At 48.5% G+C, this 20,303-nt stretch overlaps 1 protein-coding gene across 1 annotated transcript in view; it reads left to right on the top strand.

Moving 5' to 3' along the window:
- Positions 1 to 20,303, top strand: part of DNAH14 (dynein axonemal heavy chain 14) — a 530,612-nt gene that overhangs the window by 422,595 nt on the left and 87,714 nt on the right. Inside the window, 5 exon segments of the mRNA XM_065589985.1 lie at positions 2,401 to 2,496; positions 3,335 to 3,475; positions 4,086 to 4,301; positions 4,583 to 4,813; positions 5,528 to 5,649. Coding sequence (XP_065446057.1) covers positions 2,401 to 2,496; positions 3,335 to 3,475; positions 4,086 to 4,301; positions 4,583 to 4,813; positions 5,528 to 5,649 — 806 coding nt within the window.

Below are 20,303 nucleotides of genomic sequence, written 5' to 3'. Positions count from 1 at the left end.
GACTGCCCTGACCCCTATCCACCCCCTGCCCCCTGACAGACCGTGGGACTCCCATGCCCCATCCAACCCCCCCTGCTCCCTGACTGCCCCCTCCAGAGACCCCCTGCCCCTAACCACCCCCCCGGGATCCCACCCCCTATCCAACCCACCCTGCTCCCTGTCCCCTGACTGCCCCCATCCCTTATTCAACCCCCCTAGCCCTGGACCCCTTACCCTGAGATGAGGGTCCTAGCCTCCCCGCGGAAGCATGCAGCCCCAGCTCCACAGGTGGGATGGGAGACAGAGGGACTCAGGCCAGCTCCACACAGAGTGGGGTCAGGGCTTCAGCCTGCAACTTTTGCCACTAGGGTGGCAGGGGCTCCCAAGAAGGGGACTTCAACCCCACATCTTCTGCCAGGGTCCAGGGCTTCTTCTCCCTGCCCCAGTGTGGCTCCTCCGCCCCCCATGCCCCCCAGTGCAGCTCCTGCCAGGGTCCGGGCTTCTCTCCCCCCCCCCCCCCCCCAGTGCAGCTCCTGCCGGGGTCCAGGCTTCTCCTCTTCTCCTCTCTCCCCCCAGTGCAGCTCCTGCTCGGGTCTGGGCTTCTCCTCCACCCCCACTCCCTCCCCCCATGTGGCTCCAGCCCTGTCTGGAGCTTCTCTTCCCCCACCCCGGCATGGCTCCTGCCAGTATCTGGAGCTTCTCCCACTGCACCCAGCCCTAGCCTAGCTGGGCTCCCTTGGGTCACCTGTTGCCTGCTGTGGCCAGAGTGGAGCCTGGCTGGCAGGGAGCAGCCATACACGTGGATGCCATGGCCACCAGCCCAAGAGGTGCGGGGCAGCCCTAGACAAGCAGGGGCTGGCTGTGCTGCTGCTGATAGCCCCGCACTCCTGCCTACACCTAACCCTAAGGCTTTTTTTTTCTTTCTTTCTTTCTTTTTCGGTGTGAGACTCACTCGGCCCCTGCCGGAGCAGGGAGGCAGGAAGCAGTTGATTTGAGCCTGCCCGGCAAACAGCTGAGGAGGGGAAGGGAGAGGAGCAGCCTTCCCAGCCAGAGCTCAGGGCATTAGGGTATGCCGGGGCACACACGGCACACCCCGTGCGCACGCCTATGTTGACATCTCTCCTAATCTTGACACTATAATCACTCCCCTCCTGCTAGACATTCTTCCCTCCCTTGATTTTTCTGATATTGTCGTCTCTCAGTTCTCCATATGCCACTCATACTATTTCTTCAGCATCTCTTTCAATGGGTCAACCTCATATCCTTGTATACTCCTTATGCACATCCCACAGGGGTCTTTCCTCAGTCCTCTCCTCTTCTTCCTCTGGATTCTCTTGGCTGATTTTGTCCTCTTACATCTTAATCTACCATCTGTTTGCTGATGACTCTGAAATCTGCCTGTACATTCTTCACTGCCTCCCTCCATCCAGACCCATGTCTCTGCAAGTCTGACATCTCCTTCTGGATCTCTTACCATTAGCTCAACCTTAACATGGCCAAAACTGAAATCCTTATTTTACCAAAAGGTCAGTTCCTCTTTCTGGCCTCTTGATATGTTACCCCCACATCTATTCATCCATCCATTGTACTCCCCCTTCTAATCCACATCAGGCTCGATTCTTGTCTTATCTTTAAGGCCCTATCCTAATTATCTCTCCAATGACCTATTTCTACCATGATGCCTTAGTTGCCAACTCTTATGATTTTATACTGAGTCCCCCAATATCTTGGTGTTTTTCTTGAGGTGCCAACTCCAGGAGTCATCTAATTACCTGAGAATCTCAATTTTAATTTTTAAAGAGTAAGCCTTTAGCCCTCATGGTTGCAGAGAAAAGTTTGAAAATATAAACCCTAAAGACTCAGAGAGAGAAAATAAAGAACTCCAAATCTATTATTTTAAAAATTTCAAGATTTTTAATACAATCAACTGATTTTTGTTGTCCTTACGCATGTTTTGAGTATTTGGAGTTTGCATTCTACATATGTAAATATTTTCATTTATACTGAAAAAATAAGTCATGGAACTTACATTTGTGTTTATGTGATTTTATTTTATGCATGTTTTAAAATAGTATGAGAAATATGTGAAATTTTTAGAGAGCAAGTTATTCTTACCTTGATGAACTGTCTGAATTAGAAGCCAAACAGATACTTTGGTTAATCAGTAACTTCTAATAATATGTGTTTATTACAACACAATTGGCATTTTACAGACTGAATGAAAACTCCAGGAAGGCAGACAAAACTATCAAATGCAGCCAGTAATAATACAAATCAAAAGGAGGCATATACCCATGAAAGAGTGTATGGCGTGATAGCACAGAGTTGCAATGAATTTAATATAATTTATGCACAGAATGAAAGATTTAGGCAGTCACTTGTTTGATTTGGACACAATTTTTGATACATATTTTTATCTAGTTGATGAAGCCAAAACAAATCCGGGTTACAGAAGCTCAGGAAGTACTAAGACTTGCCCATCAAAAACTGGATGAAAAACAAAGAAGTTTGGCCTTGGTGAGACATTTCTCATTATTATATGTTATTGCTTAGTTATTGAAGCATGTAAATATTCATATTTTTCTTAGACCCTACTAAAACTTGTACAAGTGATTTTTATTTTAAAAGCTTCAGAAGGGGGACACACTTCTTTACTGGAGAGTTGGGGCCCAATCCTAAGACTGTGGAACTCCTGTCTGATGTCTCATTTACTTCAATGGGAGCTTTACCTGCACTAGGACTGCAAGATCAGGCCTTTAATCAAACTTCAGCAAAGCCTAGAAAATAGTGATTTCTTCAAAAATGCCTCCTGGTTTGCTCCATTCCTGTCAACCAGCTACAGCTCAAATTTGGGACACTGGACTTTACAGTGGGAGTGGGAGGAGGACTTATTAATGCAGAAAGTGTTAAACAACAGAAAAGTAATCGGTAGTAATAAATAACCCCAAAAGAACAATTTCAGTACCAAGGGAAAATGTTGCTCCAAAATGTAGGAAAGGCCCATTTGAAAATGAACAATAGAAATTTGTGTTGTGCCTATACTTCAGAGAGGGTAAAGACTAGAGGTGACTTAGCCTCTAAATTGCTGTGATCATTTGCCATTTGTGGATTGCCATATTATTGTCAGACAGCGCATAATGAAAAGACTGAGTTTTAGAGCAATGCAATGTGAAACAACTGTCAATCACTACAGTGTAAGCTCTTACTTTCTTAAATAAGCTCAAGCCTGTTACATTGGTAGCACACATAGTAAGAGAAGCATAGGTCTATTACGTCTAATAAATGGCAGGCATGCACCTCTTAGTCAAAATAAAAAATAAAAACCTTGATCTATTATCTGCCAATTGATTATTAGATTGAAGAACATGAACAGAATTTAGAGGCAAGCTATCAAGAGAGCATAGCCCAGAAAGAAATGCTAGCAACTCGAAAGCAACTGGCAACTCAGCGTCTACACAGAGCATCTATATTAAGCACAGCTCTGGCGGATGAGATGGTATTGCCTTTCATTTTTTGTACTGTCCACTTTTTGGCCTCAGAACATTCAAGCATAAGAGCGTCATAGGAGTTTTACTTCACTTACATTTTTCAGGGGTGGGAAGCTGCCTCCCCTTTTCAGATAGTGGTTCCCCTCTCCCACATTATTATATGGCTTACCATGGTGTTGTAGCTTTTTGTGCTGGCCTGTCCAGTTTAATAACTAGATCCCGGCCCTGGGCAGAAGAAGAGGAGAATTGTCTTTCTGAGGATTATTCTTTCCTGATAAAAACAATCTTCCGACTTTTCAACAGCTGTACCTTAGTTTCCTCCCTCCAGCAGAAACAACAGTATTTCCAATCCCTTGTACTGCAGGGCAGAAATGACTTGTTCTGAAGGGCAGGAGGAAGCCTTCCCTATTATGATTAATAGGTTTTGAGGTGCTGCAGTAATGATTCCTTTCCTTGGTCCAGAGTTGCAACTGTCACTTTAATTACACTCCCGATTCCTATTCCACATAATTGTAAACAATAAACTTTGATACTGCATTATTAAAAATGCATATTTACATACATTTAAAAACAGGTACATTTTATTGCAAATGATAATATTTCATTTGGTTGTGTTAGGAGCGATGGAAAGAATCAGTTAATAACCTGGACGAAAGGCTGCAAGGTATTATGGGTGATGCCCTTGTTTCAGCAGCATGCATCATCTACAGTGGCGTGTTATCAGCAGAATATCGTCAGCAGCTAATAAATGAATGTCTGAGATTGTGTAATGAGAATATCATTCCCGTGTCTCCAAATTATTCCCTAATAACAGCGATGACAGAAAAAAATGAGGTAATAATATGAGCAGATGGTGAGGGGCATAGCTGATTTTTTTACATCAAAGGCTTTATCAGGACTTCCCCCTTTCAGAACACTTGATTCCAAACTTGATTTACTAAGAGTAAAATTCAGAGGTCCAAGTATTTTACTGAGATTATTTACAATATAGATTGTTGTGTTCTGTTGCATCACCTTGTTTATGTCTTTATATGTAGTTAATTGTAAACATTGTATCCATGAAATAACAAGGATTGTCAAAAATGTAAAAATATTGAAAATTGAAACTTTTCTAGGTCAGTAAATGGCAAAATGAAGGTTTGCCTCTCGACCAGTACTCCATTGAGAATGCTATCCTTGTTAAGAATGGACAACGTTGGCCTTTACTAATTGATCCACAGAAACAGGCTTACAAATGGATTTGTCAAATGGAGGGAGACAGGCTACGACAAATTCATACTTCTGATTCCAATTACTTAAGAACTTTAGAAAATGCCATGCGAATTGGAGACTCCATTCTGCTACAGGTAGTTTGGTTTAATTTGGGGGGGGGGGGGTTCTGAGTAAATAACAAGGAAAAAAATTCCATCAGAAAACTATAAATGTAAGAAGAATAGAGTGCGTTTGAATGTTAATTTCCCTTGTCAAAGGTATAAGAGTAGGAGAGCGATGGAAGTGATGGAACTACTTTGTAGTTTTATTTATTTAAATTTAATAATAAACATCCGTCTAAAACTCTAGGAACCTAATTCTCCTCACTGACACTGATGTAAATTAGTAGTAACTCCAATAATGTCAGTGGAATTGCACTGCGTTAAAACTGGTGTGGAGAACTGGCCATAAGCACTGACAGTTTCTTGATAAAACCACATACATACAAGAAAGTCTCAGTCAGCTACATGGATTCCTATGGGATCAGAAGGCCAGAGCCATCTGCGCTGAGGACCTGTGCTTCTGCACTAGCTCTGGGTCCTTGCCACCCCCACACTTGCATTGCTAGGCAGCATGATTCCAATGGAGTCTCACTGACAGGGCATCTCTAGTACCCACTGTCCCTGGGTCCCTCTTTAAGGAGAGTTCCCAGCTGGGCACAGGGGATATGAATATCCTTCCAGAAATTAAATGTAATGATAAAACGCAAGGTGTATATCTGATTTTGAGCTCACAAAGCTAAATAATTATTTGAGCTTATTAATTAACCATAATGATTGCAATGTAGACAATATATGTATGGGTTTTAGGATCTTGCTGAAACTTTGGATTCAAATTTAAAGCCAATCTTAAGAAAGGAAATCTACAGTAGAGGAGGTAGAGACTTCATCGGGATTGGAGATGCTGAAATTGAATACAACCACAACTTTAGGTAACTGTCCTCATCAATGACAATTTTTCTAACTACTATTGTATTAGGTTGTACTATATATTAAACTACACTCTCAAAATGCATTTTAAGAACATTATTAAAGTAGCAAAGTAAAGTGCTCAAAAATTAGAAAATGCCAGAATTAAGGTTGCCTGTGCAATCTTAATTCAATTCCCTTGTGCGTGTCCATGATGATACTGTATTGATTTATATGATCACATATTATTTTTTCCTCAGAACCCCTGCTTCATTCAGTAAGAGCATGGATAGTGCTCACTTAATGAGTAGCTATTCAATATTTTTTTTCTCTTTGTTGTTGATTGTGTGCCACATACCTTATTTACTGCACACTATTCAAACTCTGCTCTGAAGACAGAATTATTGGTTTCTCCATGGTCTTTTCTATGGTGCTTATCATTGTGGTATGTGATTGCTTCACAAACACTAAATAATTCATTTTAACAACACCTCTGTGAAAGTGAGTGGTATTATCCCCATTTTACAGACGGGGTATTGAGGCACAAAGACATTAAGGTCAAAAGTAACCACTAATTTTGGGTCCTCAATCTGAGATACCTAGGCCCTGATTTTTCAGAGTGTTAAACTTAAGACCAGCTTTCTGTTGAAAGCTTGACTTTAAGTGTTCTAAATCCATATGGTTACTAGGATTGCCATGAAATTTGGTGTTCCTCATGGGGCACAGAGTTCTATTAGTGATCCAAAATTGGGGCCATTTGACCAAGTTGTTTCCAAGATACAGCCCCCGGAAAACACATTCTGACACTTTTTGTTCACAGGTAGAGATCAAACCAGGGCTCAGATCATCACACTAGTGTTACGCTCAAAGATTATCTCAACAGAGTGCATGGCACCCACCAGCCTTTTGGGGAAAATATTATTCGAAGTAGGGTTTGCTTCTCCATTTAGGCAAGCGCCAAGCAGTTCTAAGGGTATGTCTACACTTACCGGAGGGTCCGGCGGCAGGCAATCGATGTTCTGGGATCGATCCCAGAAGTGCTCGCCGTCGACGCTGGTACTCCAGCTCGGCGAGAGGAGTACGCAGCATCGACGGGGGAGCCTCCCTGCCGCATCTGGACCCGCGGTAAGTTCGGACTAAGGTACTTCGAATTCAGCTACGTTATTAACGTAGCTGAATTTGCGTACCTTAGTCCGAAGTGGGGACCAGGCCTGAGGCTCATGTACCTATTTACACTCCTAATGGATCACACTGGACATGTGAAGAGAGAGGCTAACTACAGTATTTGGAAAATTACCTCTGTGTTACAGGACCTTTGTGGCTCTGAGATATGTTATTGAATCTGAGCATTGCCCCAGGCACTGAGGGTATACCTTCACTGCAATTAAATACCTGTGGTGGGCCGGGCCAGCTGACACAGGCTTGTGGGTTGCAGAGCTTGGGCTAAGGGGCTGCTTAATTACAGTGTAGATGTTTGGCCTTGGGCTGGAGCTCAGGCTCTGGGACCTTGTGAGATGTGGTCCACCTCTACACTGCAGTTAAACAGCCCCTTAGCCTGAGCTCTGCAAGCCCAAGTCAGCTGGCATGGACTAGCCATAGGTTTTTAGTTGCAGTATAGACATATCCTGAGAGTTTAAATCTGGCCCAGGGCAGAAATCTGAAGTGAAAAAAGCAGGCATATTGCTCTAATCTGCCTCTGACAAAAGGTTTTATTTTTATTTACTTTGGGGAAAATGTAAAGTGAATACAGTTGACTATTCAGAGGTGCCAAAACTATTTTTGGAAAAGAAAATAAACTACACAAGCACATGCTTGTTGGGAGGGGAGGGCGAATAGAGGCAAAGGTGTGGATGATAATGGGGGAGGGGGTTGTGGGATCTGGTGATGGGGATTGGGCAAGGATACCATTTGGGGGGGCAGGGGAGGGCGGTAGCTCCCCCTCCCCCCAGTTTCATACAGGAGGTGTGCAAGTTCCCTGACGGAGCTCTTAACAACAGAACAGCATTAGTGTGAAATGTAAGTTCTACGGAGGAGAGGTGCCCCTGGGGCAGGGAGTCAGTATTTTGTTTGCAAACAGAGGCAGGGTGATTAAGATAAGAAAGGGCTGGTGATTAAATTAAGGATGTGGAAGTTTAGCCTGTAAAAGAGGAATCCCTCTGTGGACAGGAGAGAGGGAGGAGGAGGGGTTGTTTTAGAGAGAACACAGGGGACTCAGAAAAAATACACCAAAGCACTGAGCCTAGGTTGCATTCAGAAAAGGGGGAGGTTTTGGGGTCATAGGTGAAAAGAAGGGGTCAAACCCAGGGAAGGGCTAGCAGTGTATAGAGAAGTTCCCACTCTACCTGTGGTACATATGTGGCCCCATCACCATAGTATTTGAGCTTGCACTTCACAATGTCTAACCTATTTCTCCTCTCCTCCCCGCCCCTTGGTGAGGTAGAGCAATGCTGTTATCCCCGTTGTACAGATGTGGCACTGAGGCACACACAGACAAAAGACCAGATTTTCAAAGGTATTTAAGCACCTAGTGAGTTTTTTCAAATGCACTTAGAAGGTTAGGTGCTTTGTAAACCCCATTAGATGCCTAGCTGCATCTTTGGGTGCCTAAAAACCTTTGAAAGTCTGTCCTTAAAGCACTGGTCTGGGGTCAGAGAAGAAGTCCATTGGGGGGAAGTAGAACCCAGGTCTTTCAGGGCTAGCTCTCTATCCAGCAGACCAGCCTCTCTCTCTGCTGCATGCTGCAATATAGAGGACTTTGATAGATGGGAGCAAAACCAAAGCAGCCAGTTCTCTGAGACTCTAGCAAACAGTCCCAGGATGGATGCCATGGTTGACAGCAGAAGGCAAATCAAAAGAACCCCAAATCTATTACTTTTATATAGTTTTATGGTTTTAAAACGAATCACATGATTTTTGATGAGCCTGATTCATGATTTTTGAACATTTGGGATTGGCAATACTGTGAAAGTGACTTGAAATGTCAGTTTCACTTCTATCTAAGGTTATTTTCTAGTGTATTATTGTAGTGAGGTAACACCTCTAGAGCCCCAGGCAGGTGCAGTATAAACTCATGGGGCCTTGCCATAGTAGGATGTTTCCAAAGTTAAATGATCTAGTCCAAGCTTGATGAACTGCAAAAAAATGATAGAAAGTAATCTAGATTTTTCTACAATTGTTTCAGTTGTATTCAAGAGTTAGTAACAAAGAATATACATTAAAATTTTAAACCTAACTCGTGTTCCTTAAGTGACTTGACACAAGATGTGAGAACATATTAGTATTAGATCTGAGTGGGTCTAATATTTATTAAATCTTCTTTTATTTCTAATTTCTAAGTTGTTATCTGCAAAAAAAAACCCCTAGAGTTTTCAGGTGCCTAAGTAGCCTTTGGTATCACGAGTAGCAGCCGTGTTAGTCTGTATCCGCAAAAAGAAGAACAGGAGTACTTGTGGCACCTTAGAGACTAACAAATTTATTAGAGCATAAGCTTTCGGGCTGTAGTCCACGAAAGCTTATGCTCTAATAAATTTGTTAGTCTCTAAGGTGCCACAAGTACTCCTGTTCTTCTTTTTTTGGTATCACGGTTAAAGTTGCCCCCCCCCCCCCACCAAAATCTGAAATGATGCCCTAGGGAATGGAGGAGGGCTTGGGACACTGGGAAGAAGAATGTGGGGAGAGGATAGGGGCACCGGCACCTGTCAGCCCCACATTCTCTCCCATATGTGTGCCACAATCTGGGACCCTCCCCAACCCATCTACAGGGGTATGACCCCTTTCTCTGCCCCTCCACATGTGAGCCAGCTTCTGGAGGAGGCTTGCCTATTTGGGGAGTGGGATGTTCTGAGCTGCTCTCCCTATCCCCCATGTGAGCTGGGATCTGGGGTACCCTGCCTATGTGTGGGGTTTGACCTCCCTTCCATGTCCCCCTTGTGAGCCAGGTTCTGGAGGGGGCTAACTGTTCTGGAGGTGCTTGAGCCCCATTTCCTATTCCCCTCAGGTGATCTGGGATGCCTTGTCCTTCTAAGGGGATCTGAGCCCCTCTCCCTAACCCCCACATATGAGCCAGAACCTGGGAAATCCCTGCCCCTGTGGATGGGGAGCTTAGAACAGACAGGCTGTTCAGAGCATACTCCCAAAACACAGTGCTGACACTGGGGTAAGGAGCTGAGAACAATTATGCTTGATGCATATCAGAAACTCTCCAGCACTGGGGAGGAAGGAAGGGAACACCCACTGACATGAATGGAGGTTGGGGGGTCATACTTCTCAGAGCCATTGTTTTAGGCTGTATTTATCTGCATTGGTTATTTGTTCAGCTGAGAATCTCATTGAAATTAATGAGCCACTTAACACCCCTCTGAGCCTGCTGTACTGCTGATGAATGTGTAGAGCCCCTCTGCTCCATTCTCCCTATAATTTCATAGAATATTATAATGAAGTGCTAGCTCTTCTTTAGCTAAGGTTGGGAAGCCCTTCCTGTGTAAAGGATAACTCTTCTAAATGCTGTAAAACCTGCATGCTTACACAGATTATCAGTTTAGAGGGTAGGGTTAGCTATGCAAATGTAGGTCATTTCAGCAAGATACAGACCCCAGGGAAAAAATAGCATTTTGTTAAGTTCACATTCTAGCAACTTTGAAGTTTGAAACCCACCATGAGTAGAAATCTGAGAATGAACAGTAAACATTTGAGAAAAATCTGCCTCTGTCAAGGTGTGTTTTTGTTTTGTTTTTTGGGAAGTACAATCTGAATAGAGAATATTCTTCTTTGAGTGATTGTTCACGTCCATTACACATTAGGTGTGCGCGTGCCGCGTGCACGGACGTCAGAAACTTTTTCCCTTAGCGGCTCCCGTCGGGCCGGCAGGGCCCCCTCCTCCCCGCCAGAGCGGTGCCCCGCTCCAGGGTATATATATCCCTGCCCACCCGACCCCTCCAGTTCCTTCTTACCGTCCGTGGCGGCGTTGGAACAACTCTGTCTCTCGTCTGAGAGTGTCCCTTAGCATAGTCATTAGTGTTATTTAGCAAACAGTTATCAGTTATTTAGTAGTAGTGTTGAGCTTAGTAGTTAACAGCTCATTAGGTACTTAAAGTTCCTGCTGTGGTTGCTTGGTCAACCCCGGCACTGGCCCTGGGCGGCGGGGCATGCCGCACGCCCAAGGCTTCAAGGCTTGTGCCACGTGCCGCAAGCCTATGCCATTGAGCGACCCCCACGACTCGTGTCTCCGCTGCCTGGGGGAAGCTCACCAGAAAGAGCGCTGCAAGATCTGCAAGGCCTTTAAGCCCAGAACTAAGAAAGAAAGAGACTTTCGCCTCAATCAGCTGCTCATGGAGACGGCGTTGCAGCCCTCCACTTCGGCGGCACCGTCTGCCTCAGTGCGGAGCGCCCTGGCATCGGTGCAGGAACCGGCGCCAGCGGGTCACCCGAAGCCCACGGCACCGACCCAACGGGGGCATGCACGACACCGGTTGTCTTCGCCGGCAAAATCAAAGGGCCAACCCAAGGCCCGAGGACGCTCCCCGCATAAGAGGGCGGCACCGGTGAAGACCTCGAGTGCGCCTAAGGCCGGCACGGCCCTGGCACAGACCCCGGTAGTGGCTCCGGCGCCGAAAGATCCGTCGAGCCCCGGGATAGGCGCGTCGAGTGATGATGAAGGGCTGGAGGAGCTCCTGGAACAGCCCTCCACTCCGGACACATTTGAGGCAGCTAAGGACCTCATTGCATTGTCCGTTGAGGCCCCTCCACGTACTGAGGACGCTCCGCCGAAGCTGCCACACAGAGGCAAGCCGGCGATGGTGCGCCCATCACGGTCGCCATCTCGGCACCGTTCAAGGCACCGGTCCCGGTCGAGCTCCGCCTCGGTGGACTCCCGGTTGCCCTCGGCGCAGAAAGCACCGCAGCAGTCGGGCTTCAACAAGCGGTCGGCACCGACTCAGCAACCAAGCACGAGTCGGCACCGCGAGGCATCAGCGGTACGTTACCCGAGACCGACCAGCAGTAGTCGTTCCCGGTCCCGCGATCACCGGTACCGATCCAGGTCCAGGTCGACGAGACGCTGCTCCAGGTCCTGGTCGCGGAGGCGCTACTCCCCAAACCCGGACCGGCACCGTCCTACGGCTCCGCCGTGGCCTTCCAGGTCACCGTCCGTGGTGTCGGAGACTGACTCGGGCCGGTACGGCGGGTATGCCCATAGGGCGCAGGCTATCAGGGATCATGAAGCCTGTGGCCATCCCCAGTGGGGCCAACCGAGCCAATGGCCATTCTGGACACCCTGGGCCTACCATCAACAAGGGCCCCCATCTAGGACCTCGAGATCCAGGCCATCAGAGTACCGATCCCGCTCCCCGCGGTACCGCCCGCCATCTCATAAGGAGGCAACGGTCTCTAGACCGCAGGAGCGGGAGGGAGTGGACTCGGCACCGAGCACGGTACCGTCCCAGTCCCACACCATGGGTCAGGCCCCAGAGGAGCAACCGGTCGACGCCGGGTTGCAGGAAGATGAGGATGGGCAGAAGGCCCCGACCTCTTCCTCCTCGCCGGACGAGGCAGTAGCGGGCACGACAGTGTCTGGCCCTCCCCCGATTGACCATCGGGTGCACCAAGACCTGCTTCGCCGGGTAGCCCTCAATCTGGGTTTGCAGGCGGAGGAGACTGTAGAACAGGAGGACCCCATGGTCGATATCCTGAGCCCGGAGGGGCCCTCCAGAGTCGCTCTCCTGATTATACGGACAGTCCAGTCCAACTATAAGACGGTGTGGCAAACGCCGGCCTCCAGTGCACCGACTGCAAGAGGTGTGGAGAGGAAATACTTCGCCCCATCTAGAGGATTTGACTTCCTCTTTTTGCACCCGTCTCCTTGTTCGCTGGTGGTCTCGGCGGTCAACGAGTGAGAGTGTCATGGCCAGCAAGCCCCGGCGCCCAAGGGCAAGGAAGCAAAGCGATTAGACTTGTTCGGGAGGAAAGTCTATTCATCTGGGGGCCTTCAGCTGAGGATCGCTAATCAGCAGGCGATTCTAAATAGACACAATTTTAACTCTTGGGCATCGGTCTCCAAGTTTAAGGACTCCCTACCACTGGACGCACATCCTGAGTTCACGGCCCTGGTGGACGAGGGTATGGCGGTGGCCAAGACCTCATTGCAGGCCTCCCTCGACTCAGCCGACGCAGCGGCTAGAACAATCGCGTCGGGGTAGTGATGAGGTGTTCGGCATGGTTACAGGCTTCAGGCCTTCCGCCAGAGGTGCAGACCACACTGCAGGACCTCCCGTTTGAAGGTTCGGGCTTGTTCTCCGACCAAACGGACGCCAGGCTACATAGCCTTAAGGACTCGCGAGCAACCCTTAAGTCATTGGGTATGCATACCCCGGTGACACAGCGCAAGCCCTTTAAACTGCAGCCACCACAGAGGCAGTACCACCCTCGCCCTCGGCACGAACCATACCGCCGTCATGGCAGGGATAACAGGCGGAGACGTAACAATACGCCTAACCAGGGCCAAGGTCACGGCCAGGGCAAGCCGCAGCCAGGGAACAAACCAGGCTTTTGAAGCTACGCCCGAGGACAGCGTACCACACTCCATACCGGATCCTCCTCCAAGTTTCAAGGACCGCCTGTCCCATTTCTACCGGGCATGGTTGCGTATAACATCGGACCGCTGGGTCCTGCGCACAGTGAAGGCGGGCCATACCCTCCAGTTTTCCTCGCCCCCTCCCTGCCATCCCCCTTCCCCGTCCCTCTTCAGGGACCCCTCTCACGAGCAACTTCTCATGCAGGAGGTACAGACCCTTCTCACAGCAGGAGCAGTGGAAGAGGTCCCACCGGACCTAAGGGGAAAAGGATTCTACTCCAGATACTTCCTGATTCCCAAGGCAAAAGGGGGCCTCCGTCCTATCTTGGACCTGCGCGACCTAAACAAGTTTCTGATCAGAACGTGCTTCTGTATGGTCTCCCTTGGAACTATTATCCCATCCCTGGATCCGGGGGATTGGTACGCTGCCCTCGATATGAAAGATGCCTACTTTCACATCGCCATCAATCCGGCCCACAGGCGGTTCCTGCGCTTCACTATCAACCAGCGCCATTTCCAATTTACGGTCCTGCCTTTTGGCCTGGCATCAGCACCACGAGTATTCATGAAATGCATGTCCGTGGTAGCAGCCTTCCTTCGGAAGAGAAGGATGCGTGTGTTCCCGTACTTGGACGACTGGCTTCTCGTGGGCAGGTCGGAGGCCGAGGTCCGATCTCACGTGACACTGGCCTTGCAGATGTTCGACAGGCTCGGCCTCCTGGTCAACGTGCCCAAGTCCGCGTTAGTTCCCACACAGAGACTGGACTTCATAGGTGCGACCCTGGACTCGGTGACCGCGCGGGCAAGCCTCCCAGAGTCACGATTCCTGACAATTCAGAGAGCCGTAAGCTCAGTCCAAAAATTCCCCACGACAACGGCAAGGTGTTGCATTCAGCTCCTGGGACACATGGCAGCCTGCACACATGTGGTCAGACATGCCCGCCTAAGGCTCCAGCCCTTGCAGTTGTGGTTTGCCCAAACGTACCGCCCCAACAGAGACCCCTTGGATCTAGTGGTGACGATCCCGGATCGGGTGCTGGGCTCGCTCCGCTGGTGGCTCGATCAACAGCAGGTCTGCGAAGGGATCCCCTTCGCTGCCCCACAGCCCACTCTGACGTTAGTAACAGATGCATCGGACCTGGGTTGGGGGGCGCATCTGGGGGAACTACGGACCCAAGGGTTGTGGTCCAGAGAAGATAAACTGATTCACATCAATCTAAAGGAGCTAAGAGCAGTTCGCCTCGCCTGTCAGACCTTCCACGCCACCTTAGAAGGTCACAGCGTGGCAGTTCTGACGGACAACACTACCGCCATGTTCTATATAAACAAGCAGGGCGGGTCCCGGTCCTCTCCCCTCTGTCGCGAGGCACTCCAATTATGGGATTTTTGTATAGCTCATGCGATCCACCTCATCGCAACGTATCTCCCGGGGATCCAAAACGGCTTAGCAGACCGCCTCAGCCGATCCTACCGAATGCACGAATGGGCATTGAGGCGAGACGTCCTGCATTCAATCTTCCGGAGGTGGGGCTTTCCCCGGGTGGATCTGTTCGCCACCAAGGACAACAGTCAATGCCCTCAGTTCTGCTCATTTCAGAACCTCAGCCCGGGGTCATTAGCAGATGCCTTCACGATCCCATGGGGAGGGAGCCTGAGGTATGCCTTCCCTCCGTTCCTGCTCATACACAAGGTCTTCCTCAAGACCCGCAGGGACAGGGCGACAATTATACTCATCGCCCCGGCCTGGCCGCGCCAGCATTGGTTCACGACCCTGCTGGAATTGTCCATAGCCGACCCGATCACCCTCCCCCTCCATCGCGACCTAGTCACCCAAGACAAGGGTCGCCTGCTCCACCCGAACCTGTCATCGCTACATCTCACGGCGTGGTATCTCTCTGGCTGAACGATGCGGAACACAGGTGCTCTCACCAGGTTCAACAAATCCTCCTTAGTAGTAGGAAGCCCTCCACAAGAGCGACCTACCTGGCCAAATGGAAAAGGTTCTCCCACTGGTGCGAGCCTCAGCACATACAGCCTTTACAGGCCTCAGTTTCGTCGATCCTGGACTACTTACTGCACCTCAAGCATCAAGGGCTTGCGCCCGCCTCGATTAGAGTGCATTTAGCCGCCATTTCAGCTTTCCATCCGGGAGAGTTGGGAGTGTCAGTGGCCCGATTCCTCAAGGGGCTAGAAAGGGTGTTTCCCTACTCGCGCCCGCCTGTCCCGGCGTGGAGTCTGAACCTAGTCCTAACAAAGCTCATGGGACCCCCCTTTGAACCCCTAGCCACTTGCTCCCTCATGCATCTCTCGTGGAAGGTGGCGTTTCTCGTGGCCATCACATTGGCCAGGAGGGTATCGGAATTGAGGGCCCTCACTTCAGAACCCCCTTATACAGTTTTTCATAAGGATAAGGTGCAGCTGAGACCGCACCCCAAATTCCTCCCGAAAGTGGTATCGCAGTTTCACATGGGACAGGACATTTGTCTACCGGTGTTCTTCCCTAAACCCCATACGGACCCTCATCACCGCAGCCTACATACCCTTGATATTCGAAGGGCATTGGCGTTCTACCTGGAACGGACCAGGTCGTTCCGCAGAACACCTCAGCTGTTCATTGCCATTGCGGAACGTATGAAAGGCTTGCCTATCTCGACACAGCGCTTGTCGGCGTGGATTGTGCATTGTATACGCACATGTTATGAGCTCGCCAATGTTCCGGCCCCAGAGATCCGGGCCCACTTGACTAGGGCCCAAGCGTCCTCAACGGCCTTCTTGGCGCAGGTCCCTATCCAGGAGATCTGTAAAGCGGCCACCTGGTCGTCCGTGCATACGTTCACAGCCCACTACGCGATCCATCATCAGACCAGAGAGGACGCGATGGTCGGACGGGCTGTGCTACAGTCAGTTGTACCTTGACTCCTACCCACCTCCAATGGTAAGCTTGGGAATCACCTAATGTGTAATGGACGTGAACAATCACTCGAAGAAGAAAGAACGGTTACTTACCTTCTGTAACTGTTGTTCTTCGAGATGTGTTGTTCACATCCATTACACTTCCCACCCTCCTTCCCCTCTGTCGGAGTCTCCGGCAAGAAGGAACCGGAGGGGTCAGGTCAGCAGGGATATATATACCCTGGGGCGGGGCGCCACTCTGGCGGGGAGGAGGGGGCCCTGCCGGCCCGACGGGAGCCGCTAAGGGAAAAAATTTCCGACGTCCGTGCACGCGGCGCGCGCACACCTAATGTGTAATGGACGTGAACAACACATCTCGAAGAACAACAGTTACAGAAGGTAAGTAACCGTTCTTTCAGAAGGCACTGGAACTATTCTTGAAAAGAAAACGAATTACACGAATGAATGCACACTGGGACGGTAGGGGTGGTTAAGGGACAAGATAGGTGGTAATTGGGAGGAGCTGTTTGGGTCTGCCATGAAGGATGCAAGTATCCTGGAGAGGGGGATAAATAGGAATGGGTGGTAGGGGAGGGAAGAGAAGCTGGGGGGCTCAGGTAAGGGGGAGAGGGTAAGGATTAGAGGGAATGGGAGGAGAAAAGATGGGTTGGAGAATGTGAGGAGTACTAGAGGTAATTGGAGTTTGGCAGGGGGGAGACTTTCTGCCCTGAATTCTCTCCTTCCGTATGTGTGTTGGGATCTGGAGGAACCCTACCCCTTTGCAGGGGTCTGAACCCCTCTCCCTACCTGATGTGTGTTCTGGGATCTGGGGAACACTGCTCCTCTTGGTCTGTTTGAGCTTCTTGACCTGCTCCTCCATGAGAGGTCACGGGGGAGGAAGAACTGAAGGTAACAGATTTAGACATCTGAAATCCAGAAAATGAATAGTTAAGTTACAATCCACTGCTGTGTGGGGGTGGAGCTGTTGAAAGTGTATGGGGGACGGGCTCAGTTTGGAGAAGGGGCAGACTGGGTGGACCTGAGGCATAGCTGGGGAAGCCTGGCTGAAGTAGGTGCAGGAGTCCGATCTGCAAGTGGGCAATGGAAGTGAGGTGCTAGCTGAGTGTACAGCTCGGGCTACATAAGCAAGGTAGTGTGGGACCCTTCAGGAAAGTGCTGACTGTGATATTTGTAGTCAGCAGCATAGGGCAGAATACATCAAGGAGCAACTTCTTACATACTAATGGCTTCTGCTGTGCTAACAAATGGCTTAATGGGATGGGAAGGGGAGGGGGAACTGGAAATGTTGGCAGAGGGCTCTATGTTCCAGGGAATGGTGGGGGATCAGGAGGTGGAGAAGGAGAGAGAGATACCAGTTTTCTCTCTGACACTTGAAGCTACTGTAACAACCATGTAATAAAACTATTGAGGTTTTAGCTCACAGATATGGGTTAGATTTTTCCCATCAGCTCTGTTAGCAAATACACATTGCCAAAATTTCAAAGCATGACCATTATCTCCATTTCACTCTAACAAAATGTCAAGATGGGGGAGGTGCTCTTAGGAATTATGTACCAATCATATGTTCTAGTGGAAAGACCACTGGCCTGGGGGACTATTCCTGGCTCAGCCACTGGCCTGCTGGGTGAATTTGGGCAAGTCACTTCAACTTTCTTTGCCTCAGTTTCCCATCTGTAAAATGGGGTTAATGATGTAAAGTTCTACTGCTGAAAAGCACTATATAGAAGCTAGGGCTTGATCTGTACTTAAAAGTTAGGTTGACATAGCTACATTGATCAGTGGTGTGAAAAAACACACCCCAACATAGCTGTGCTGGCCTAACGCCCAGTGTAGATGCAGCTATGTTGATGGAAGAATGCTTTTTTCAACAGAGCTAACTTTGTTAGGGGATGTGGTGTCCCTACACCGACAGAAAAATCCCTTCCATCAATGCAGGCTGCATTTACAATATGCAGTTATGCCAGTATAGCTACAATGATATAGCTATGTATCCATATATCTATCCTATATCTTTTGATTATTACCTAGCCACAGTAACATCAACTGCAAACCTAGGTGAGAACTACAAATGCCTAAATGAGCACTAACTCAGGGGTTCTCAAACTTCATTGCACCATGACCCCCTTCTGACAACAAAAATCACCACACAACCCCAAAGTGGGGGACTGAAGCCTGAGCCCGCTGCCCAGGGCTGAAGCCTTCAGGCTTCAGCTTCGACCCCAGGCGGTGGGGCTCTGACTTCAGCCCCGAGTGGTGGGGCTCAGGCTTCGGGCCCCAACAAGTCTAAGCCAGACCTCGTGACCGCATTAAAATGGGGTTGAGACCCTACTTTGGGTCCCGACCCACAGTTTGAGAACCACTGCACTAACTCCTACAAATGAACATTTCTCTTTTTCTGTTTAAAAAAAGAACTAGGAAGTTAAATGGCAAAAAATTTCAGTAAGGCAGAGTTAAGGTTGCTTGGTGATAGCTTGTGCCCTTGCACAACGTTGAGTTCAGCAAAACTCAAACTTTTGAATACCAGGAATAAAGAGTTAAGATAAACACCCACACAACCTTAACTCTGCCCTCTTTGAGTGAGACCCCCACAACTCCCATAACTCACATACTTGCACTCTGTCTTTGCATTGTAATGGACAGGAGCAAACTACACTTCTCTACGCTCAAACTCTGAGCCTACTCCCCCAACAGAATACCACACTTGCAAAATTTAACAATCACTTTCTACTCTTTTACAGCCCCTTAACACTTGCACACAGGTCACCACCTAAACTTATACTTTCTCCTACCCATCATGAAATCCACAGACTTCTCTCATATCCCCCTCACTATGACAATACCCATGGCAAGAAGACCCCAGTACTCTCTACTGAGACAACCTACACAATTCTGTGTTGAAATGATGCGGACTGGAATCTCAAGGTACAGGTACACATACATCTCTTTCCTTTGATAACACAAATTGGGGGGGGAGACTCAGAACCAGATCTCTTCACATCTCAATCTCAGCTCTTTCAAGTTGCTCCAACTTATTCCTCCACCATTCAGTACAGTTAAACCTAACAGAGAATGCAGCTGGAGTGCATTCAGATAATTGCCAGTAGCTATTGCTAGTTCCAGTGAGGGCAGAGCTAAGGTTGCGAGGGCATTTACCTTAACTCTATATTTCTGTGTTTTCAGAAGTTTTAGTTTTGCCGATCTCAACATTCTGGAAGGGTACAAGCTATCAGCAGGTGACCTTAATTTAATACAGTATTTTATATGTTCAAAGCACAGATCCCTTTGACTTCGGTGGCAGCTGTGAGTGCTCAGCACTTCTGCAGATTTGGCCATAAGCTCTCAAGTCAGAAAGTGAAGAACACCCAATTAGTGGTCACCTGTGAAAAGTTTCATTTAAGTGAAATGATTAGCATAATATAGGAACAATGTGGCAGGAGCAGGGATAGAATCCAGTTCTCCGGGACAGCATTCAGCTGCCTTCTCCATAAGACCATCCTTTCTCTTCCTGCAATCCATAAAGTCATTCACCACACAACTTCCAACTACTGCAGCAAATGGGGCAGAGGACATACAGACAGCAGCATCCTTCACTACACAATCTGTATTCATCCCTAGAGCAGGCCCACATGAGTCATCAACGAGTTTTGAACTTTAAATCCACTGCACAGACCTCTGCACCTTGAGCTAATGGAATAACTTATAGCAGTAGTATGTTGTCAGCCTTTATGTGGCCCAGAACAAGAAGGGGAAACTTTTCCAGTGGGATTCACAGATATTTGATGACATCAGAAGAATAGTGAGACTTGATGTTGTGGGTAGGGGATCCCCTGCATCACCCCCAGACCACAATTTACACTGCTTACACAGTCCTTCCCCTGTTTGAGGCACACAAGGGATTTCTCCAAACAAAATAAACAAAAAGGTACTTTTTCATCTACTTCCCTTGCAAGAGACAGAATCAGAGTGAAAGAAAAAGACAAATGTGGTCAGTCTCTTAGGTGGTCTTTTGGTCACCCCTTTGGAATTCAGTTTATCTGCATGTGTAGTGTCTTTAATCAGGGGGTAGGGTCACACAGGGACAGGTTGAAATGCTAGTGTGGCATCTTCAGTTCATGCCCCTGTCTGCCATGGGGTGGAGTAAAACAGCTTTGTAGTGGCTGACTGCTCATTGGGGAGCACCTGACAATCTGGATACCT

The sequence above is a fragment of the Chrysemys picta genome, chromosome 3 (assembly GCF_011386835.1).
Source record: "Chrysemys picta bellii isolate R12L10 chromosome 3, ASM1138683v2, whole genome shotgun sequence".
Classification (NCBI taxonomy): domain Eukaryota; kingdom Metazoa; phylum Chordata; order Testudines; family Emydidae; genus Chrysemys; species Chrysemys picta.
The sequence above is the reverse complement of the archived record's forward strand: the minus strand, read 5'-3'. Positions and strand labels throughout refer to the sequence as shown.